This window comes from Pseudonaja textilis, chromosome 1 (assembly GCF_049901715.1).
Source record: "Pseudonaja textilis isolate UNSWEBS1 chromosome 1, rPseTex1.2, whole genome shotgun sequence".
In the NCBI taxonomy this organism is placed as follows: Eukaryota; Metazoa; Chordata; class Lepidosauria; order Squamata; family Elapidae; genus Pseudonaja; species Pseudonaja textilis.
This window is the reverse complement of record NC_141990.1, coordinates 211,974,695-212,000,118: the sequence shown is the minus strand read 5'-3', so window position 1 is coordinate 212,000,118 and position 25,424 is coordinate 211,974,695. Positions and strand designations below refer to the sequence as shown.

Genomic DNA, 25,424 nt, shown 5'->3' with positions numbered 1-25,424 from the left:
TAGTTTCGTTCCACTATCCATATTTAAGAGTAATCATAGTCTAAGATTTGGACATAAGATTCTTCAGATTGCCTTTGCAATTCTTCCAAAGAAGGACAGGAGAGAGAAATCATAGAGGCCAAAGCTAATAAAAGCAATTCTCAACTTAAACAGTTACAAAGTTACAACAGTACTGAAAAATGTGACTTATGGCCGTTTTTCACACTTACAGCAGTGACAGTTACAGCATCCCCTTGGTCACCTGATCAAAATTCAGAAGTTGGGCAACTGACTCATATTTATGACAGTTGTAGTGTCCCATGGTCATGAGATCATCTTTTGCAAACTTCTGACCAACAAAATCAATGGGGAAGCCAGATTCAGTTAACAACTATGGCAAGAAAGGTCATAAAATGGGGCAAAACTCAATTAACAGATGTTTCACTTAGCAACTTAAATTTTTGGCTCAATTGTGGTCATAAATCAAGGACTACCTGTAAGAGGTTGTCTGCATAACACTAGAATTTAGTCTGGGCAAAACTGGATTATTCCAAGATATTAAACAATTGATCTAAAACAATAATCCATTTTAAAATGATTCCAACTAAATATGTGAATAGATAGATAGAGATAGATGGATATTGAGAGAGAAAGAGAATAGATAGATAGATAGATAGATAGATAGATAGATAGATAGATAGATGATAGATAGATAGATAGATAGATAGATAGATAGATGCATACATAGATGATAGATAGATATAAAGATAAGGGACAGACAGACAGACAGACATGGAGGCATTTTCATAAAGCTCTGAATTGGTCCTCTTCTGAATAATTTTTATACCAGGTTTCGATTCTCTGGCATCCTGCAAGAAGTAATATTTCTGCAGGTTTTCTTTTCCACTTAGATCAATCCATTTCTTGTTCTAGATAATTGCTTGCTTTAACTGCATACTAAAATGTTTGAAAATTATTTATATTGCACAGAAATGTATTATTACTTTACAGATTTAATACATGTATTATTTTTAATATTATAGTAATTTTTATATTAGTTTTTTGAATGTTATATGCATTAAATAAACTTTGATGATATGGGATCTCAAATATTTAATATCATTGGAAAGTTAAATTTCAATCAATGAAGATATTAAAATAGAAATTCTGGGTGTAATGAGTATGACGAACACCATAATCAGAACATTTTTTTCTCTGTATTATTTGGAGGTAGTTATGAATGGGTACGAGAGAGAGAGAGAGAGGTATGTATACACACACACATACACTGTATCTGCATCTATTTTGAGAGTAAAAGAGAAGTCAGAAAAAAGTAAACTTACAAAAGTTGTGAGATTATCATATAAGTTTTGATAATTTTCACTTGTTTGGTTTTCCATAGACTTAGTAAAAGGGGTACCCAGAATCATCTCTCCTGGGAATACTTTCCCTGAAATTACAGTAGGAATCACAGATAGTTATACAATATCAGGACAATCAGATGTTAAAAGTAAAAAAAAAAATCATTATATAACCATATGCTTTGTTTTTCCCAGCAGTAGACCAGAAATGGAAAACAGCAAAATGTACCCATTCAGATCTTCCAGGATTCCCTAGAAAAAGCATTGTGTTGCTGGAGTTCGAATTAGGATTTACAAATAAAACCACAATAGGTCAAACCTGAATTAAAGACATATTTTCAGGGTTTTTTTTAAATGAAGTTATTCTATGGTTTACAGTAGATGTCATCCAAAAGACACACTGACATTCCTTGGCCATCAGGCAGAGTGATTCCTTCTTTGCAGCAAGACCTACCCAATCCAGGCTTTCTTACTGTTTAAAATGACCAGTTGAATCACTCTCAACAGTCTGAAAACAAGGCTGTTAACTATGGGGTGTGGCACTTTATGCCAGATGTGATAGTCTAGTGGTCCCCAACCTTTCCACCTCTGTGGACTGGTCGTGGCAGTGATGGGGCAAAGGGGGCAGGAGGTGGGAAGAGGGGATGTGTTGTAGCCCGCCAACTGCCAGGGGAGCTGGTGGCAGACTCAGACGATGAGGAGGTTGGGGAAGAACTTGAGCCAGTTCTGGAGCCTGGGGAAGGCTCTGATTGATGCTCAGCAATGGACACAGAGATAGAGCCAGGGTCGTCGGGCATTCCCCAGCCAGAGAGGCAGCTGCCTTTGGAGTCAGAGATGCGTGAGGAGGAGGAACAGCTGGGGCCTATTCCAGATGCGCGTATGTGCAGAGCAGATAGGAGAGGTGAACAACATAAGACAGTGAGCTGGCTCTGGAAGCAAAACAAATGTGGATGCTGAATGGCTCCTCCCTGGCTAGGGAGGAAAGGAAAGCGGAGTGGTTTGGTTGTCACAGACAACCATTCACATTTCTGGAAAGTTTGTTCCTTGTGTGTTTCATGCGACAAAGATTGCCTTGCCAGAACGGAGGTTTGTCTATTTCTCTGTTTGAACTGACTTAATTTGCAGCCTCCTGACTGGGACCTAATGGCCTTGCATTTATCAAATGAGCTGATAAGGACTACAGTTTCAGTTAACTTCTTGCAGGACTCTTGCCTGGACTTTCTGTTGGTGAATGATGGTTTTGAGTGAATACTACTTGCACAAATGCAGTTTTGCCTGCTGCTTGTGCGTCCGGTTCCCAACAGGTCGTGGCCCGGGTCGTGGTCCAGTACAGGCTCATGGACAGGATTTGGGGACCCCTGTGATAGTCAATACATTTTGAATGACTCAGTTATATGGAATCTTAATGAAGAATTCAGCTTTGATGGTAATATGAAGGACTATTTTGTCATGGGCTCACATACATAATCAAAGAAATCTGTCTCTTAGAGTCGGCCTGTGTTCTTACAGCCCTTATTGCTGTCTTATTCGGGTTAGGAACTAGTGTGGGGGTTAGAGTTTACTGCTGAAAGATTAGGGTTAGGAGTTAGGGTTGGGGTTTATTGTTGACTGATTAGGGCTAGGTATCTCCTCCATCAAAAAGGCTTCCATTGGCCTTGACTCAAGTTGAATTTTATCCCAAAGTATAAACGAGACCTCTGGGGCTAGGAAAGAAATAGGAAACATTTCAAAATATTATTAATGATGGGCAGATGGATATTCCAGGTCATCTTTCCCTGAAAATAAGACCAGATCTTATTTTCTTTTGGGCTGGAAAATAAGCACTAGGGCTTATTTTCAGGGGATGTAATATATTTTTTCCATGTCCACTTCTTCTGTTTACTCATGGCAGGGCAGGAGGCAGCATGATGTGTCTGTACTGCCACCAAGACGTGGGGAGGTGGACCTGCCCCATGTGCCCTGCACTGGCTTACCTCAGGGCCCCCACAGCCAGGCCATCCACACCCTGATTCCTGCCTCACTTTGCGGCTGCAGCACCAACACACCACTTGACCTCCTACTCCATTGAAGCCATAAGCAAGCAGAAGAAATGGGCCAGCAGCTATGTGGGCTCCTGCTGCACATGGCTGTTGGTGTTGCCGCCATGAGGCACATGTCAGGGCATTGGTGGCCTGGCTGTGGGAGTCCTGAGGTAAGTCAGTGTGGGCGTATGGGACAGCTCCACCATCACCTTGCTTCGCCTCAAAGCCATGGCACCATGAACAACCAGACTAGGGCTATCTTATTTTCAGGGAAACAGGGTAGTATTTCATTCTTGGCCTACCATTCTGAAAGCAAGCTTCCTGATATTCCTAATGATTTTACTAATAAAGATTATAATTTTGGCTTATTAACTTTCTAGGATTTTATATGCTAATCCTACATCAGTAATCCTTGACTTACAACATTTTGTTTAGTGACCGTTCAAAATTATAATGGCGCTGAAAAAAAGTGACTTATGACAGTTTTTAACATTTAAAATCAAACTTATGACCACTACTCACCTAGCCTACAAGTGAAATTATTATAGTAGAACCCATAAGGACACTGGTAGATAACCTGGCTGTAGAGCTTGAGACATGTAGCACCATAGGTAGACTTCTTATCAGGACAGGATTCTAAAGGAAAAACAAAATTAAAATAAATGTATTAATAAGGTTCATCATCATCTGCCTGATCAAGTTGGTTCGCTCAGGCCTTGTACTGACTCTGCTGAACAGGAGAACCAGTAGATCTTCTCCTGGATAGCAAGAACTAAAAGTTTCAGTTTAGCTTTGCTTAAGCAACCATCATGTCTGCATGCTGGCTTTTGCTACTTATTTTACTTCTTTCATTTTATTTCCTCTTTATTCCTGCCTCCTACTTTCACTCCGCCTCTCTCTCTATTAACCCCAGAGATATGCTCTATGACTTCATTTTACATTTTTGTCCTCTAAAGAACTTGGCAAACTAACAACCAAAGTGGTGTGCAATGATTTTATTCTTTTAAAGTTGCAAGCAAATTTTGGAAAATAAAGAAGATGCTGGGGGCTTTTTAAAAATCCTTTGCTGTTCTCTCACATAAAACCTGCACATTGTGTTCATACTAAGTCTAGTTCTAACTTCAAATAACATATCCAAACTTTGAGTTATACTTCTTCAGTTGTCAGAAGAAGAATTCACATGCCTTGACTAAAAACATGGCAGTCTATGTTAAAGTCTCTTAAACATGATAATAAAAAGGTCAATTCTCAGAAGGGAGAACAAGTGCACTTACACATTTTTCGGAATCCCCCCTGAATTATGCAAATCTATTTGAAAATGAATGCTTTTGGGGAAGGAGAGGTGAAGCAATTTTATAGCTAGTAGATTCATTCAGTAGGCAACAAAATTATGCAGGCCCCAGACAATTAAATCTTACTTACCAGCACCAGTACTGTTCGCTAAATAGTCAATCATGGTTTGGGAGGATGGCCTTACATACCCTGATAAGAAAAGATAAGGTATAGATATACTTCTGATAAAAAGAGTGTTGAAAACAAAGAAATGAATAAGAAGTACTGTTGTTGTTCAGTCGCTAAGTCGTATCCAACTCTTTGTGACCCCGTCCTGGACATGCCCAAATTCATGTTCATTGCATTGATGACACTATCTAACCATCTCATTCTCTGCTGTCCCTTTTTCCTTTCACTTTCCATCTTTCCCAACATCAGGGTCTTTTCCAAGGAGTCCTCTCCACTCATTAAGTTGGCCAAAGTATTTCAGCTTCAGCTTCGGTATATCTGTCCTTACAAAGAGCAACCAGGGCAGGGGTGGGATTCTACCAGTTCACACCTATTCGCTAGAACCGGTTGTTAACATTCTAAGCAGTTCGGAGAACCGGTTGTTAGAAGAAATTACTGGCCTAATCCTGTAAGGAAGGCAGGAAGGAAACATTCTGGTGTTGCTGACAGAAACTGCCTCTCCATTAACCCTTATTACATTTTTGGCAGGACTTCCTTTTGACTTCCTGTCTCAGGAACTTCTCTGGAGTTTTTTCCCCCTCCTTTGCTGGTACTTTGCTTGTGTGGAGTGACCATTCAAAGTTACAATGGCACTGAAAATAGTGACTTATGACCATTTTTCACACTTATGACTGTTGCAGCATCCCCACAGTCCTGAGAGGCCAGGCAAAGAGATGTGTGTCTCAATGTAAATGATATTGAGTTGGCCATGCCCAGCCAATAACATGACCACCAAGCCACATCCACCCAGTCACAGGACCACCAAGCCACACCTACCAACAAAGCCACACCCACAGAACCGGTTGTTAAAAAATTTGAATCCCACCCCTGAATCAGGGTTGACTTCCTTTAGGATTTACTATTTTGATCTCCTTGCAAATGGCGGCAAAAAGACTGTGTTTTTGAAATTTAACCTAAAAATTAGCTGTTGCTTAAGAAGGGGGGCAGTGAATTTAACTCTTTTATAACACCAAAACATAATTGTCTTTCTTTGTTCAGTTATCTCTGGTTGCTGTCTCATCTCCTCTGGGTTTTGCTTCCTCTTTGCTTCTCTTTCTTTCCCTTCTCTGAGTAGCTCTTTCATTTCCTGTAGGTTCCATCTTGGTTAATTTCCTGCCTTAGCCGAAAAGTAGGATGAAAACATGTATAGTAGGATGTGCCCATATGTGACTGAAATCTTGTTTATGAAAAAGAGAATGATCGCTGCATGTGGATAGGAATTGATTAATTTTGAAAACGGAGGGTGTAATTTCACAGGCGATTGTTTTAATTAATTATAATCAATATAGATTTGTTTTTTGTCTGGCCCCTGCCTCTTTTTTCTGGCTAGAATATACATTGGATATACATATGTAAAGCTATATCACCTATTTATTGGAGTGGGAACTTATTGACATTGATTTCAGCTAAAGTTGGCCATCTAAATTTTAATGTGAAAGCCGAATATTGTAGCTGCATCTGTGTTTATTGATTTATTTCCGACTACAATAGTCTTTTATTAAGGGGATAATTTAAAAACAAGATTGTCTTCTTTCAAATAAACATAATAGTCCAAAACTTAACCAAATCGCTGAAAATTCACTGCTGAGAATTCTGGAAATTGTCAGGGAAACAGATTTAGGCTGCAGTATCTATACTACCTAAATGTATTAAAATCAACATTAGCAACTTCAGCCTATGATATGGCTGCTTTTGTGTATAGCTAGTTCTTGATTTACAACCATTTATTTATGACAATGCAAAGTTGCAATGGCATTGAAAAAAAATGACTTTTGACCAACCTTCACACCTATAACAATTACAGTGCCCAAGGCCATGTGATTGTGATTCAAGTGCTTAGCAATTGAGATATATTTATGACAGTTGCAGCATCCCAGGTCCCTTGATAAATTTTTATGACTTTCCTAGCTGACTTCCCGTAAGCAAACTCAATGGGGCAAGCCAGATTCACTGACCAACTCTGGTTTTTTTAAAGGCCTTGGGGAAAAAAGTCATAAAATTGGGTGTGACCCACTTAACAACCACGTTGCTTAGTGCCAATTAAGAATAATTAGCTTTGCCCCATTTTACGACCTTTTTTGCCACAGTTGTTAAGTGAACTGTTGTATTTGTTAAGTGAATAATATGGTTGTTAAGTGAATCTGGCTTCCCCAAGAAAGAAAAAGAAGAAATATGTAAAGCACTGACTTCAAACCTTTATAACAATAGATAAAATAAATAAATTCAGTGACTCTTCACCACCTTAAAGTTTATAAACATCTGTTTATCCCATATTCCATCTCTTATCTATGAACAAATCCATAAAACCTCATCTTTTTCATCTTTATGTCAACAGAAAATCCAAAATGGGTAGCCAGAAGCAACAACATACTTATTTTAACACTGATCAAATAACCCAATTTTATAAACCTTCCTTTTTCTTCTAACGTTCTTAATCTTTAGATCATTCAAATATTGCCGTAAGACTTGGTTTCTTTTCATTTCTTCTCTATTCAATCACACGGGGTTCTTTGAGGTTTTAATAAGTCTCATTTGTAAATCCAGTAGGAAAAAAAATATTCTCAGAAAAATTTCTTCAGGTTGCCATACTTATCTCAAGATCCCCATTATTGGCATATTACTTGATTTCATTTTATGAATTTTAATGTCATATTATATATTTCTAGCATAATTTTTTGTCATTGTATTGTATGGCTATGGTTTACTAGCAGACAGCTGCAAATGGCGACAGATATAAATTTGAATACGTAAAGAACTAAAACCAATTTGTAATTTAAATATATTTTATGGATAACTAATACTCATATATTTTGTAGTTGCTATTTAACAGAATAGAGCCATTAAAATCACTTAATCCAAACTCATGTTTATGTTTATTTTCTGCCATATTTATTAATGTCTTGGTGGAAAATTATTGTATTGAAAATGGCCAGGATAAGAGTTTTGGTATACAAAGTGTTGATATAACATTGTACAGATTATCAAATTATGAATTACAACATCTAATAAAGTATTACTAGACAACCAATGATATCACTTGCAAAGTGGCTTATTATGAGATACCTTAGTTGTACTTTGAATATTTTCAAGAGATTTAATACGTCTTAGGAAAGGGGACATTAGCTATGGTATTATTTAGTTAGAAATTTTGATAGTCTCAAGAAAGCTGTATATGCAACACTAGAATTACATATATGATTAAAACAACAGATTTTTTTCCAGGACTGGGCAAATTCATATAAAAGTTTGAAAAATATCCCCCCACCCTCAATGTTGAACTATTGAAAAGCAATTACCAGTAGATTTCAATTACAATAGATTTCAATTACTTCAAAATCATCTTATCTTACTCTGACAAGTAATAAAAATCTTCTAAGCTAAAACCTTTTGCTTTGCTTTGTTACAGCTTTTGCTGTTGTGAAAAATGTTTTTAAAATGGAGCTATACCCCACCCCAACCCCAACACCATCAAATGTAAGAAAGCATTTGGTCCATCAGCTATTGTGGGATTAAAACATATTGTGACTTAGATAAATTGTTGAGCAAGCAAAAATATTTGAGCAAAAATTAGAATTTTAACAATGCTAAGCTGGAAAAGATCTACACTTGACCTTAGTCAAAAAGCTAAGTTTAGTTCAGGTTGGATCGAAAGATGCCCTTTCCATTGTTTTGGATTCTTTAAATGAGGAAAAGGATGTTTTTCTTGTTCTGGAAAGTATTTTCCTAAGGGAAAGATTGGTTTGGATTGAAGCCTTTCTTTGAAAAATAAGAGAATCAGTTTTTTAAAGTAACACTAAGTCAAACTAAAGACAGTTGGTTTGTCATGTTCAAGAATCTATATTCAATTAGTTGTTATTCCCATAGTTTTTTTCCACTACTGTGAGTACAGAAAACAGGGGTGGGCCATGAGCTTCCTGCAGCCTCCTTTTTAGAATTCCTGAAGATTGTGACATCAAAATTCAGGAATAAACTTCCAAATAGCACAGAGACAATTTTCCCTTTTCCCTCCTACACAGATTTAGGCTCTGCTTGTGAAAAACAGTTTACAAGAAATCTCCGACATCATGAAATCCTGGAAAGAAAATTCAAAAAATCTAATCATAGGCAGTTAGATGACTTCTCAATCAGTCTCCATAGGCTCTGGCTTCCGAGAAAATAACTTTAAACTTCTGAACTGTCAAAAACTTGATCCATCCATGGTTTAAACTATCTGGAAAGCCCTGTCTATGTCTGTTTGCCACAAGTTGTGCCTACCAAGATCTTGGTTTTGCCACTCCCAAATCAGAAACCAAGCACAAGCCTTGACTTCTATTTTCCATTGTTATCTAACAAGTGATCCTGGTTCAGCCATAATGCTGATGAAAGAAGCAAGATGAAACAGGATCAGTTCAACATTATTGACAATTAGAGATCATGATGTCCGCCCAATGTAGATCAATGGCTAGTCGGAGATGGATCGCTCTATATTGAATCATTGGGCTAATAATACAGTTTTAGTTTAGTTTTTATAAATGAAGTAGGGGATATTAAACAGGATTTCCAGAAAAGGTTGCCACTTACCAAGGGCGAGCCACAGAACACCGACAAATACAAAGCTTTTCATAGCTGCAGTGTCTCCTTGCTAATCCTACAAGGAAATGCTTCGCCCCTTAAATTAGCGTCCTTTAGATCACTAGGCTGAGGACAGAGTTCACGTTTTAATTGACGTCAGAGCTACAGGTGGATCATACCAGTTAATATATGGCCAAAGGAGCCAATGTAAACCTTGCAGTACAGTAGATACTTAATATATTTCTCGATTTGATCCAAGCATCTGCTTCAATAGATAATTCAAATTTAATTGACCTCACCCCATTCCTAAGAGGTCTGTAAGGGGCGTGCATAAGTGGACCATCGTGCCTCCTGTCCCTGTCCTATTGTCCCCATTTAATTGTACCTATCTTCTGTATTCTTACTCATGTTTATACTTACACCTATTATTTTGTAAGCGATTGACAAATCAAATAAATCACATAAATAAATAAATTCTAAACACAAGAATGTCAGTTAAGGAGTAGACTGTGCTAATCCTGTTGTTTGTTGCTAACAAATTGATTGCTGACCAGAAGAAACACAAGGCTGTTTCTTGAGTGCCGGTTCTACTTCTGTACTTAGACCCTCCTCTCCTAATATGCTCACCAATGCTGTGGGATGCATTTAAGGTCACCAGAAGTTCAATGGCCCAGTTACGTCACTCGTATGGATGTTCAAATGCCCCTTGGCATTCATAGAGGGGCAAGCTTTAGGTTTCCCCTTCCTCTGGAAAGAATTAATGGAAAGGGGAATTATTTCTAGTCCAACTTTTGCTTCAAAGGGGCTGAGGTGGTTCCAGAAGTGCAAAAGTTACAAAACTTCACTTACCCTAGATGTGGAAGTCTGGATTTTGAAAGGATAGGAATCGAAACAAATCTAACCAAAGAGTCTTTTTCTCTACTCTAAGTAACTGCAACCATCAAACATTCAGTTAAGTAGTGATTAAGTCTCCATGAATTGAGGAAAACACCACAGGAGTTACTTTTGATAATTTTTTTCAAATACAATGTGGAGACTCTGAATGCCATCTAAAAGACGACACAACCTACTTTTATTATTCCCAGGAGGCATAGGTTGTTGTTGTTTTTTTTGCAAATTCTCCTTTCTTCAGGTGAAAACGAAAATCGATCCTTGAAAAAAGATGTTCTCTTCTAGAAGTCTTCTTCCAGATGCTGCTGAAAAGTTCATCCAACAATTTGGACCTTCATAGTAAAATCCTCTCTGGAAATGGTGAAGGTTGGCATTTCAGTAACAGAGTAGAAAGGTCTCAATGCCCTCCAGTGTTTCATTGTTTCACTGCTGTGCTAAATGTACCATCCTATTTTCTTCCTTTCACCCAATATGAACAGTCTCTGGACTCAAGTCTTTTTCCATCTTTACTGCTTCCTCTTGATGTCCTCCTTGGATTGCTCTCTTAGGATGGTTTAGATATTGCTAATATTACTTAGGTTACCTGTTTCTCTTTCTTTCTCTCCCCATTATTTATAGAAAATAGTACGCGAAAAGAGGAATGGATTAATTTTCTTTATTCCTACACCTATTTGAGGAAAGGAAAAGTAGTGGTGACTGAATGCATCAGTGGGTGTCCTCCGTTAATTACTGAGGTAGATTTTAAGTGTTATTTTAAAGGGTAATACTTATTTTCTGTTTTATAGGATAGCTAATGTTAGAGATACTATTAGGTTTTGGAAATTGCAAATTAAAATTTTTATTACATTATAAAAAACAACAACATAAAATGTTGTGCTTAACCTCTTGGCTGCATTTTTTAAAAGAAAAATGGAAGAGAATTTGGATCAGCACTAATAATTGTCTAATATTTTTCTTGTACTGTAGGCATAAAAGATTAATACACCCTGATTTCCATGACATTCTACACCCCACGACTCCTATTCTCAGTTCTCTCTTATCTCTCCATATTCAAGTTCTGATGCTAAAAAGGGAAAAACAGAGAAGTATTCATAGGTACAGAGAGGGGAAATTCAATGTTAGATTGACATGTTCAGAACTCAAAAGCTTTTTCTTCAGTTCCAAAAAGAGAACTCTGAAACTTCCCATATCCCTAGGATTTCCTCCCAAGGACAATTAGATTGAAGTCTAGTGGGATGCTTTTAATTCTCTTGTTATATGATCTTATTTGCTTTTATGCAGTGATTTCATTTGATGGATACCATGAACAGTTATTTTAAAATACATATTACCCACATCAACATAATTATGAAGTGTTTATGCATCTCAATGCCTTTTTAGCTGAGGGACGAACTCATGAATATAAATGGGAGGTGATTTTATTCTTTTTATGCTTTGATCACACCAATTTCTCCATTGTTTCTCCTTGGCCTTTAAGCAAGTAACGTAAGAGGTTTAGTCTTCCAAGCATTCGGACATGTGCTGGGGGGCATCTTCAGATAACTTCTCTCTAGTACTCTAATTTCTCATTACAATAGAGAGAATTCCCTGAGGATGGGTTCCAGCACGAGTTCAAAGCTTGGGAGACAAAGCCTCTGATTCTGGTAACTGACCCAGATTGGATCCTATACAATTACTTGTGATATAAGTTTGTTCGTCTAAGTTCATGATCCCAGTATAAATCATTATCAGAGGTGAAATGATCAGGTGGGAACCAAAGGTGAAAAAAGAGCAGAAACCAATAAATCCTTCAATCTCCTTCAACTAAATCCATAGTTTGAATTAAAAAGCAACGTTTTTACCAAGAATCTAGATGATTGATAAGTAGCTAAATAGAAACGTGTGACACATTAATTCAGAGAAAGTGAGATCCTGAAGATTCTATCATTAATTCTCTACATAAAAGTTGAATTTGTGGGAAATGATGATCAATTACATAACAGATCTGGTCTATAAGAGAAGCAGGTTTTTCAACCTTTCTGCCTTGCTGTAAGACAAATTCCTTAGTTTGTTGCTCATTAATTGCACATAGTCTACCATAAATTTCAGTTATATATATACATACATATATATATATATGTGTGTGTGTGTGTGTATATATATATATATATATATATATATATATATATATATATATATATATGGATCTTTGGTTGTTCGGGTTTTCTCCCGCGTAAGATTCGAAGTATCTAGGCAACGTTTCGATGAAGTCTAACACACCCCCACCCAATCAGAACACAGCCAAGCCCCCATCCAATCAAGTCCCACACCCACTGGCAGTTAAAAGGAGGAAGCAGCTGCAATCTCACATTACTCTGAGAAGCACATAGCCGGAGACAGAAGCCTGAAGATGATGAATGAGACTTCATCGAAACGTTGCCTAGATACTTCGAATCTTACGCGGGAGAAAACCCGAACAACCAAAGATCCACATACAAATACCCGCGAGAACCTCAGAAAACAAATATATATATATATATGGCATTCAGCTTTGTTTGGGTATTTTCCCACGTCATTGTAGTTGTGCTTTTAAAGTTGTAGCAACGTTTCATCAGAATCTCATCTGCCATACAGAAGCCTGATGATGGCAGATGAGATTCTGCTGAAACGTCGCTACAACTTTAAAAGCACAACTACAATGACGTGGGAAAATACCCGAACAAAGCTGAATGCCATACATGCAAGTACCCACGAAAACTTAAGAACATATATATATATATATATATATATATATATATATATATATATTTATATTTATATATATATATATATATAACACACACACACACACACACACACATACATACATACATATATATATCACATCTGTATACGAAGTTCTTTAAAAATAGATGAAATAATAGATGTATGCACACAGTCCACCTGTTCAGTTGGTTGGACTCAAGCTGAAGCCATATGTTGAAAAAAGCCAGAAGATGATTGAAAATGAATAAAAATAACCAGATTCCAAAGAAATGCTGTGTAAATCTGAAACATATTTAATAAGAGGGAACCCATATTTAAGAGGGAACCCAGTTCCATATGTAAGTATATCTTAAGAAGTATATCTAAGGTATACCTAAAATACACTTGGTACTGAGTTTATATATATTATAGAAATTATTTCCTTGCCTTAACATTCAACATATTTATTTCAGGGACTATATTTCACAATCTGGTGCAACTTTTATTACCCCGAGCAGTACTATTTTAAGCCACTAATGGATGATTAATTGATGCCTATTTTAGTTAGGACCTTGAACTTTATGGATTATTGTAAACAGGTGTTCCAGTTCATTGATTATTGTCATATATGTTTTAGACCTGCGCTTATACTCTTATATTTTATATTATAGAGCTTTGGGTAGTAAGATTTAGATAGATGATAGAGAGAGATAGATAGATAGATAGATAGATAGATAGATAGATAGATAGATAGATAGATAGATAGATAGATAGATAGATAGATAGATAGATAGATATTGATAGACAGATTCATAGATGATAAATAATGACTGATTTATAGAGATAGATTAGAGGGGAGGGAGGGAGAGAGAGAGAGGAGAGGGAGAATATGAATCTGCTATTGCTTCCCCACTGGAGAGCTAAGTAATTTTAAGTGAGTGTTGGATTGTCTTTTGGAGTAAATATCTATGGAATATTTTTAATACAAATTTTATCTTTTTAGTACAGGTCAAATTATCATAATTATCAAATTATAAGCTTGTTATCCACTTCCTTAACATAGAGTTGTTTGGATTTTCCCTTTAGGATTGGGGGAAGTGTTTCAACCTTGGGGAAAAATGCATAACAGATTCTTTTTCTTCCTTTCTTCCTTCTCAGCATTTACAGCCTCTTCTTCTTTTTCTGATGTTACAAAGAAAGGTTTGCTGTGTGGAGCAAGCGCAGGGTACGAGTTTTGGATCCAAAGCCTTTAAAGGGTGTGGTGGTAGTTAATCAACTGAGATAAGACTCCAGCTCCACCTCAGGTACATTTTGCTCCCTTCCTTCTCAACTTCGGTGATTTGTAGTTAATTTTAATGTTAATATTATTTTAATATTTTAAAGTTTTAACTTGTTTTTACTTCATTGTAATCTACCTAGAGCCTCTTCTTGGTGAGATGGGCAGCATACAAATTTAATGAATAAATAACAGAAAGTTCTTCTTGCCTGAAGGGAAATTTTAGACCAAGTTAACTTAGGACCTCAAAGCCTATTTTTGCTTCTGCTGTACAAAAGTAGAATTAAGAACAGCCTCTCTGCTTGACCTCTGTGCAATGGTGGGATTCAAAAAATTTTTACTACCGGTTCTGTGGGTGTGGCTTGGTGGGCATGGCAGGGGAAGGCTACTGTAAAATCTCCAGTCAGAGGTGGGATTTGCCAGTTCTCTGAACTACTCAAAATTTCCGCTACCAGTTCTCCAGAACTGCTCAGAACATGCTGAATACCACCTCTGCCTCTGTGAATTTGTCCATTACCAGTTCCCATGGATTCAAAATAATAAACTTATATTTAGAACATAATCACATGCAACCATTTTTTAAAAGTCAGAAGTTTACTGGTTATGAACAAATTATATACAGTGTGGAATCAGGTTCTGGCCTTAATAGGTATCCTGTATAGAATGAAGTCTTCTACAGATGTACCAAGTTGACCAGGATTCTCTGGACAACTCCTAAAATTCAGCACTTTGGTGCAAAAATGAACTTATGGAATCAAGCAAACCGAACCTTAGTTCAAAGTCTCTAGACAAGATAAAGTTAATGTTGATCTATGATAGGTCTATTCTGCTAAATGATTTCCAGCTTGTTCTAGACAAGGGATAAATTAAAAAATTCTATAGTAAGTATTTATGTTAAATCCTGAGATGGTATTACCAGGTAGTCAACTTACGATCACAATTGAGACCAAGATTTCTGTTGCTGAGACACCTGTTAAGTGAGTTTTGCCCCATTTTGTAAACTTTCTCGCCACAGTTGTTAAGTGAATCATTGCAATTGATAAGTTAGTAACATGGTTGTTAAATGAATCTGGCTTCCCCATTCACTTTGCTTGTCAGGTCGTAAAAGGGGATCACATGATCTTGGGACACTGCAATGGTAATAAGTGTCAGCCATTTTAGTTAGTCTTAGTATATATTATTTTTCATACTTTCTCTGTGGTTTGTGAGGAAGGGTTTCAGGCTTGACACATTCCTAAGTGGGGAGGAGTGGAGATAAAGAGAGATGTTTTAGCTAGGTGATCTTTCTTCCTGTGGGAAATGAGCTGTCCTTACTGGGGCTCCTTGAGATTGAGATTTATGACATCAAGTAACGTTGAATTACTTCTATTAGAGAATTTGACTTTTGGGGGTTGTTTCTAACTTGTAATATTGTGGGATAATTCAGGGTTGTGTCAGATCTGGAATTACCATGGACTTTGCCAATTTGATGCTTTCCTAAATAAATCTTTTTGGAAGATGGACTTTGTACTTTTCTTCTTAAATGGATTTCATCACTTGGAAACCTGACAATAAGTATGAACCAAGTGCCAAGCCTCTGAATTTTGATCACATGATCATGGGGATGCTGCAAAGGTCACAACTGTGAAAAATTGTCATTTTTTTTTCAGTGCCATTGTAACTTTGAACAGTGGCTAAATGAACTGTTGTAAGTTGAGTACTACCTGTATTTTCACTTTTCTCAAACTAAAGCATTGAGACTACAGTTGAGTCACAGGATGAGAAAGGAGACTTTGTCCCTTAAAACCTTTTATTTTTTACAATTGATAGTGGCAATTATATCCACTTAAAAAGGGACAACTTGCCATGGCCAACTTGTTTTGGCCAACTCACCATGGCCAACTCGATGTGAGACAACTTGCCATGGTCAACTCACTGCGAGACAACTCACCATAGGACAATTCAACAAATATAAAAGTTAAATTAATTTCAGTGGCACCGTGGCCAATATTAATAAAATAAAGTCAATCCAGATATACAAGAATTACACTGTCAACAAAAGTCTGGTCAGGAATAATAAAAGTAATTGATTGAAACAATTAATACATTTAATTGCCCCACAGCGAGTTGGCTGTGTTGAGTAATCCATGGTGAGTTGATCACAGCAAGTTGTCCTAGATCCATATCAACTACACCTTACCCGGACAGATGTAGCTTGACTGCAACTACCCATCCTCTGGTAATCTCCTACTTAGCTATTGCAATGCAGAGTAGAAAGGACTGTCCTTAAAAATGGTTCTAAAATATGACTGACCCTAACCAGGCACTGCAGGTAACCGTACCTGGCTGATCTTGGATGGTCTGAAAAGTTAAGCAGGGTCAGCTTGGTTAGCACGTAGATGAGAGATATCTAAGAAATATTAGCTAGACTGGGATGTCCAAAGTCAAGCTCAGTTTGAAGAAGCCTTTATCATATACTACATATAATATAGTAAACATATATTATATAGATGTAAATGCACACTCCCAAAGTCCATACATATACATAAAAAAAATGTTAGTCATTCATAGGTGTTTATTAAACCTAGGTTTAACTAACTGCAATTACATTTGGTTTATTACCAGACACAATTTTGCACTAGTTTTAACCTTAAATGATCTGCAGCCCTAGTCCTATCTTGCTTTGCCCATACCATTGAATATTGGCAGAGTGTTGGTGCACTTTTCTCTCCCCTTTGTATTGGGAAAATGTAAAATATAGCATGAACTTTAAATTTTACTTATATACAGATATAGCATGAACTTTATATTTACTTATATACAAATTCTGTACTTATATACAGAAAGAGAGAGACAAAGTCCTGGCCTCATCTACATGTTTATCCTTGGTAAACTGGTTTGCATAATTGGCTTGCCAGCCCACTCCTTCTTTTAAATATTAAACAACTTGGGACAAGGTTACATCATAAGCTACCTTCTTCCATATACACATTCTATATATTCTTGAGAAGAGCCTCCAATACTTTGCTTTGCCCCCATCAGTAAGGTTACTGCTTAGGAGAAAATCTTTATGGTAATGATATTCCAGTTATTGTCCCAAAGGTGCTTTTTCAAGAGGCAACTGGACTTTCTGGTTTTTCTTTCTTTTCTTTCTTTGAAGACCTGAGCTGAAGAAGTTTCTTGGATGAGAAACGAAACGTCTTCAAAGAAAAACCAGAAACTCCAGTTGCCTCTTGAAAAAGCATCTTTGGGACAATTGAGAATCTCCACAGATATTCCAGTTATTGAACAACTCCCAGGAAAGTCTGCTTCATGCTGCCTTTATACTCTTTTTCAAAATCAAATGAAGGCCATTGTGTACAAATTCAATAAATGCACACATCTCAATGTATCTGCTAAGATTTCTCAACTGTCCCAGGATTCCAGAATTAATGTTACTTTTATACACGATGATCCATGGCCATAATTATATGTCTACAGGAAGAATTAAGTAAATCTTCTATATGGAAGCATAGCTTTGATTAACACCAATTGTTCCAATAAAAATGCACGTTGAGAATATTATTAATACTTTTATTGTAGCCTTTTTTTAAACATACTGACTAGAACGCCAGAGTTCAGATAAGTTGGATGCTGGTATAAAAATAATCCAATTTTTAGAAATTATACTTTAGAAACTACATTACTGTATAATTAGTGAAGATTGCAAATAAGATACGGTTTTAAATAACAGTGTGGGAAAATTAAAATAACCAAAACAAATCAGAAGATATGTTCACAAATATGCAAAGTTGAACAATGTACAATACAATAATTACAACTCATTGATGGTCAGTAATTCAGAGTCATCATGGAGAAAAACACAAGGCATAATTTATCTTTGACGGCATCATATGCAGCTTTGAGCATGGCCTAATAAAAATGACAAATGTAAATTTTATAACAAAACAAAAAGACATAGAAGATTTCATGTAAAATTAACATTAGGTTCAAACTTTTCACATACTCGCAAGTTAAAATTTTAACAAATGATATAAGATATTACATGCTTCTCTGGAGAACTTTCTGTGAAGCAAACTAATTTCATAGAAATCAGTGCTTATTATTTTCTTGCAAAAATATCTAATTTATATATTTCACAAAGAAAAGCAAGACTAGGCAGTTTTTAATGCAACTGAAATAAGGAAGGTCAGCATAGTTGATCACCCCTGAATTAATGTGCTCATACTTATAGATATTTATGTTATCATAGGAAGGCAGGCCTCCGGGGGGTGGGTGGGTGGGAATGTTTGGTCTGGTAGAAATTATTTCACGTAAGTACATATATTCATAACCTTAAATATTTTCTCAAAATAGTCAAGCTTGCCCTTTGTAAAAAGTAAATAAATAAAAACCCAATTAAGATTTTTAAAATATCAGTTTCAGCATGCTGATATTAAACAATGATGATTCAAGATAATCACCTGGAAAGATCCAATTATTTCATCTAAATAAATTAATAACTACTTTGGCTCCCTTTTATGCAGGGAAGGGGTGTTTTTTTGTTGCTTGGCAACAAAATTAAACTCCACAGAGCTTTCACTGTTATCATCTGAATACATCTGCTGTGGAAATGTGTGCCTATTTATGACAAGTTAAGAAATTGTGATGGTTGCCCCCAAGGAAATATTGAGAATGATGGTTGGCCAAAATTTTAAGAATTGACTATATGAAATCTGTCCAATCTAGTACAAAACCTCATTCTCCAGGATATCTAACGGCAGGATTCACTCAATAGGCTGAGGGATATAATTGATAGGATTAAATTAAGGAATTAGATATTTTGTTTAAACTTGTGGTTTAAATTGATGGTGTAAGAAACAGTTCAGTTGTTTAAAGTAAGGGAATAATACATTTCTTGGAAAGTGAACATAAACCACAGCTGGTTTTTTTGCTGTCTATAAACAAAGGCCTACTTGAGACATTTTGACCCGCTGTGTTGTTTGTGCATCTATTAAATAGATGGTTAGTAAGGGCAGTGTTGCTAGCTCATGGCAGGCAGTACTGACCGTCTCTTTGGGTGTATATGTGCAATCTTGATGCCGCACAAATACAATTTGACTGCATGCTGGAAGCTCCCCACCCCAATCCTTCGGCCCCAAGTTATTTTGTGTTGGGTCCAGGAGTTCACATTTATACTTCCTCATTTATACTCCCTATCAAGCAGGATCAGAATAACAGTGTTGGAAGGGACCTTGGAGGTCTTCTAGTCCAATCAGCTTTGGGAGGAAAATCTTCACATAATGGAGGGCTTTCTACAGTCTTACGTTCATCACCCAGGAAATCCCAATATAGAAGGCAGCAATCTGAACAGCAGAGTAGTTAAATACCGTTAACATCTGTTATCACATTGTTCCTACATCATTTCATAAATGGAGAAGTTACAGACTGAAACAAAATGGAAGAGACTGCTCAGTACAGTTTTTCCCAACCTGGTGTGTTCCAGGTGTTTTAAGAAAATAACCTTCTATTATAGTCTCTGCATAGGTTGGGGAAAAACTACTTCATTCACTGATTGCATAGATGCTATCAAGTCAGTGCTAATCCTTAGTGACCTTGTAGATTAGAATTTCTCCAAGATGAACTGTCCCTAACTTAGTCCTTCAAGTCTTCCAGTACTTCCAGTACTTCCATTACTGACTCCATCTACCTTGCTATAGGTTGCCCTCTTCTCTTTCCTTCCACCTTTCCCATCATTAGAACCTGCTTAGTCTATAAATAGAAGAGGGCCAATATATGTTTAGAAGCACAGATGTGGCTGCTTTAGTTTTATCTTAGCCTCTTGAAAGGATCAATTTCCCCAGAAATACCTTGGATAATTGTTATATTTTCTGGATTTCCAACATTATGGCCAGAAACGACATTGTACATTTTGATGCCCAGTAAGCTTTCTTCCCTATTTTTTTTTCCTTCTGGATTTGAGTTTGAAACAATGACTGTAAAGCTAGTCTGCTCTAAAGCAAAGTAGCACTCTGCAAAACCTATATTTCTGACAATGTGTCAGATGCCAGAGGCATTCTTAATAAACAAATTGGTGAACGGATGTACCTCATTGCCTTGCCTTTTGTCTAAATGAGTATTTTATTACTAGGCACTTGTTATTTTGTGGGTGCCATAGTACACCCCAAAATATCAGCACTGCTCAACTGTCTGTTCCTCTGATTAAAGAATTAGGTATAACCATAGAGGATAGTTCCAGGCACTTCAGAGTTTATTCTATTTTGAATAGCCAATCCTGGAGGCAAACTGGATGTGGCAGCCTCTATCATGCATGTTTTCTTCTGCATCATTGCATATCATTGTGTACCATTTTGTGCAGTGTTTCAGATAGGCAGGGGTGGGATACGACAGGGTTAACTACCAGTTCGGGATTTACGAGCTTCCCTGCCTGCTGTGAGCTGCGCGCCTGTTAATCGTCATCAGCAGCCTTTGAAACAGCCCTCTTTTCTTGTTTTTTTAACTGCAGCTGTGCCTCGTTCGGCAGCTGAAGTTGAAAAACCAGGAAATAAAGATCAGGTAAGAGCCCGGGTGGGTGGGTGGGCAAAAACATCAGCAGACCTAGTACCGGTTCTATGTCTACTGCTCTTCAAAGCTACCGGTTCTACAGAGGTGGACAGAACCGGTAGAAACCCACCCCTGCAGATAGGGAACTACTGTACAAGGTAAGCACAGTCTGCTGCACTGTGACTCTGAAGGACCAAGATTGAACTGATCACATGGTCTTCGGTTCCATTTGCTCACATTCTGTACTCTTCTAATACCAATGAATAATCTACACATTCGGTCCTTCGCCATTCCTGAACTTTCATGATTAAGCTCAAATTCCACTCAAACATTCCTATCAACTTGCCACACCTTGACAAAGGTCACTTTTCAGAATAGCACTTATTTAGAACAAATAGCTACGTTCCCCAAAGCTTTTTTTTAAATAAATAAATAAGGAAATGTTACAAAGAAGTCTATGACCAATTAAGTAATACAGAGTATGAGAGTAAGCTGCTTTGCCTTATTTCTGCTTGTACATGTTGTGCATTTACTATTGTCAAATGATGTAGGAGCAACTTTGCATAACTGGAAAACCTTCACCAGAATCTGGACAATGTAATCGATTAGAGAAGATTGGATTACATGCAGATGACCTATACCCTCATCCCAAAAATGCTTTTTTCTAAAAAGCAACTGGACTTTCTTGGTTTTTTTTCTTTGAAAACATTTCGCTTCTGATCCAAGAAGCTTCTTCAGTTCCAACTGAAGTTAGAACTTCTTCAGTTAGAATTGAAGAGAGCTTCGTGGATGAGAAGTGAAAGGTTTTCAAAGAAAAAACCAAGGAAGTCCAGTTGCCTTTTGGAAAAAGCACCTTTGGGACAACTATGACCTGGATAATTTAGAATCTCCATAGACAGACTTATACCCTCAATACCTTTAAACAGAAAGGAGGAAAAAAAATCCGCAGAACATAACTAAACGTAACTTTTTTGCATCTGGTCTGAAGCACATAGGAAAAAAATGAATAAGGCAGGGGTCTGTAACCTTAAACACTCAAAGAGCCATTTGGACCTGTTTCCCCCACAAAAGAAAACACCGGGAGCCAATAATTTAACCACCGGTGTGACTGGGTGGGCGTGGCCAACTCGATATCACTCACTTCCACCCAGTCAACTCCTGCTCTGGAATATGGAGCAAGTCTCCATCTCCCGCCCTCACCCTTACCTTCTCAGGCCAGGCGAGAAGTAATGGGGAGGGGAGGGGCCAGCCAGTGATGGGATCAGCCGATAGGGAGCTTCAGCAGAGGGCTGAAAGAGCTGCATGTGGCTCCAGAGCTGCAGGTTGCAGACCCCTGGAATAAGGGCAAAGAGTCAAGTATCACTACTACCTAGGCCATAACTAAACAACAGGACAGATCATGGGGGAATCACTTTTTTTTTCCTTTTTGGAGAGGGATAAAACCCCACCTTGGATTCTGCATAGGATCCCATATTGCTAGGCCATGTTCCCGTACCCATCTCCACCACTCGGTGAGCAACATGCTGTGAGTACCTCCTAGTGGACACCTGGCAACAGAGCAAGGGTTCGTTCCATAACATTCATTCAAGCCAGCTTTGCATAAACAAAAAGTGGGCAACACAAACCTGGCACACTAGATACTATCTGTAAACACAACACACCCTAATGGCATCAGATTTAGCGTGTCATCCACAGTGTTTTGTTAGTTTTGCTTTCACGATCTATTATTACGTTCACATTATGTGACACAGTTAGTGGTGAGAAAAATATGCAGAATGAGCTTCTTTCTTGTCTTTCCAACAACCAGGCGTATGGAACTTGCTTTCCACACCTGTCTTCTTTTCGCTGCTGCTCAGCAAGAGCTGGAGATGGCTCCTTGTGCGCAGCTCCTTCTGAGATTTTCCACAGGTTCAAAGTCCCCTTCTGTACACAGTTGTGACTGAGTTGTTGTCTGATGACTGCATACTCGGGAACACGCTGCATACAAAGGTCCCATTTGTCACCCAGCTGCCTTTTTTCACCTGCATTAAAAATAATCTCTTCTTCTGCTATCATCGCTAATGAAGGATGGGTTGTATTGTCCAGGGTATATACAGGAGTGTCGAGATCCCGGAAGACCTGTGTAAGGCGGATAGATTCCATTTCTTTCTAGTTCAGGATTCCTTAGATTAGTTGGCTAAAGGAGAGAGATTTACACAGAAAAGAAGGAAAGAATAATTCAACACTTGCCAGTTTTTTACATGGACAGAGCTAAATATTGCACAAATGGGAGTTTCTCTGGCAGGCACTTTTCTCCCCAAGCCTTTCCTTAACTTTCAGCTTCACGTACTGCTAGAAACAGAGGGGATTATACCTCTTCACCATTCTTCTATTGGAAGCCATTCAATAATAATGAAGATTGCATTCCAATCCCATAGGATTTAAATATTAAAATACAGTAAGAGGAAAACATCATAGTGTCCAAAACAAAAGAGGATAAAGTGGTTAAAGAAACAAGATAAATCCATGCATATGAAATCAATACGATAGTATTCTTTTATTATCTAACTTAGTTAAACACCTTTGGGAATTCAATAACGCAAAAGAAATACATTCCCAATCAATTATCAACAACTTCGCAACTCATTTAAAAGTATTTTATAATACTTTCAACAAAGTATTTTAAAATAAGTATTTCCTTCGAGTATTTTCCTATAAAGAATTGAATTCTAATAGATTTTAGACAGAAGCAGTGGGTTCCTACAGCCTGCAATACAGGTAGTCCTTGACTTACGACCTTCATTGAGACTAAAATTTCCATTGCTGAGCAAGGCCGGTGAGTTTTGCCCCATTGTATGACTTTTTTTCTTTGCCACAGTTGTTAAGCGAATCATTCCAGTTGCTAAGTGAGTCATGCAATCATTAAGTGAGCCTGGCTTCCCCCATTGATTTTGCTTATCAGAAGTCGGCTGGGAAGTTTATACATGGTGATCACATGACCCCTGGCATAGCGCAACTGTCATAGCACCCAAATGTTGATCACATGACCATGGGGAAGTTGCACCAGTCTTAAGGGGGAATACCACTCAAAAGTCACTTTGTTCAGTTCTGTTGTAACTTCGAATGGACACTAAATGAATGGTTGTTAAGTCGAGGACAACCTATATTTGAACATTATTGAAGAAGTTATCATAGCCACCAATCCAAGGGAGTTATGAAATACTGTAATATGAACAATCTCATAACCTTCATTTTATTCATTGCTCAGGGACTGTTTGCTGTATTTTCATTTTGTGTTAAACAATTGATAAGAGAATCCTGCTTTTTTATTCTTACGCATCTCTGAATGATTGCAAAGTGCCTATCTTTCCTAGACATTCATTCAATGTAGGAAAATATACCATATAGTAAACGTCCGTCATCTGTAATAGGTTTTTAGTACTCCCGTTCTCTTGCATTTCAATGGTTTCTCTGCTCCAGTCCTGAACACGAGGGTTTTTGGGATATTCTGCATATGGTGACATTTGGAAGTCACCGCTTTTGAAGATGAGTTTGCTTATATCATTTTTATTCTTTCTGAAAAGAAAAATACATTTATCTGCAGGCTAAATAGTGTGAAGTGAAAAACGTGCCAACTTAAACATACATTGGTAGAGCTGTGGAGGCACAGTGTTTAGAATGCAGTATTGCAGGCTGACTCTGCTGACTGCCAGTAGTTCTATCCTGACTGGCTCATGGTTGATTCAGCCTTCCATCCTTCTGAAGTGGGTAAAATGAAGACCCAGATTGTTGAGGCCAATATGCTACTCTGTAAATCGCTTAGGGTGGGCTATAAAAGCACTGCGAAGCAGTATATAAGGCTAAGTACTATGCTAGAGGATTATGAATGATTATTTTCTCTTAGCCTACTCTACCAATCATGGAATTATGGCTAGCATATAAATACATCGTTCGGACAGAAGGCAGGAAAACAAGAATATCAAACTCTCTTCTTTAACAACGTGAAATAAATAATCTCAAAAAAATAATTTCCTCTATTCAGTATTTGAACACCTGCTTGTTATCGCCTGCACAAGCTTCACAACATGGCTGAAACTGTCTTCTGTCAGCTTGGACCTTCCTGATGTTTGCAAAGCTAACTATTGTTTAAGCAGGCAAAACAAATTGATCAATAAAGATATAATCCATAGGAATCTTTTCAAAAATTAAAAACTGCTTTTATGGCTCATTAATGTTATTTAAATAGTTTAAAAATGTCAAAGGATGAGACATTTATGGTACTTACTGGCAGCATGTGACTATGAGAGCTATTCCCATGATAAGCAGAAGTCCTCCTCCAGCTGCGGCAATCACAATGGTGATAAGCTGGTATGCTAAAACAAAGAACAGGCCATTTTAAGCACCATTGATTTTTTTTTTTCCTAGAATGACTAGCAGTAAAGTGGCTACCAGTTTCCTGTTCTCTGCAAAAAGTCCCTTAGCTGGAAAGCCTGACCTATGTTGTCTCAAAGGTGCTTTTTCAACAGGTAACTGGACTTTCTGGTTTTTTTTTGAAGATGTTTCGCTTTTCATCAAAAAGGCTTATTCAGCTCTTGGATGAGAAGGAGCTTGAAGAAGCTT

The 25,424-nt window shown here is 37.4% G+C and overlaps 2 protein-coding genes across 4 annotated transcripts in view; both read right to left on the bottom strand.

Moving 5' to 3' along the window:
• Nucleotides 1-9,464, bottom strand: part of MUC13 (mucin 13, cell surface associated) — a 29,213-nt gene extending 19,749 nt beyond the window's left edge. The window contains exons 1-4 of the mRNA XM_026707869.2: nt 9,422-9,464; nt 4,784-4,843; nt 3,884-3,997; nt 1,323-1,429 (exon numbers count right to left, since the gene is read on the bottom strand). Coding sequence (XP_026563654.2) covers nt 1,323-1,429; nt 3,884-3,997; nt 4,784-4,843; nt 9,422-9,464 — 324 coding nt within the window. The remainder of the gene's footprint in view (nt 1-1,322; nt 1,430-3,883; nt 3,998-4,783; nt 4,844-9,421) is intronic.
• An 8,377-nt stretch (nt 9,465-17,841) lies between these two features.
• The window catches only part of HEG1 (heart development protein with EGF like domains 1), a 47,165-nt gene continuing 39,582 nt past the window's right edge, over nt 17,842-25,424 (bottom strand). For all 3 annotated transcript variants that reach the window (XM_087920385.1, XM_087920386.1, XM_087920387.1), the window contains 3 exons: nt 25,090-25,177; nt 24,206-24,380; nt 17,842-23,001 (listed from right to left, as the gene is read on the bottom strand). In XM_087920385.1, the coding sequence (XP_087776511.1) occupies nt 22,852-23,001; nt 24,206-24,380; nt 25,090-25,177 (413 nt within the window). In that variant the 3' untranslated portion in view covers nt 17,842-22,851. The remainder of the gene's footprint in view (nt 23,002-24,205; nt 24,381-25,089; nt 25,178-25,424) is intronic.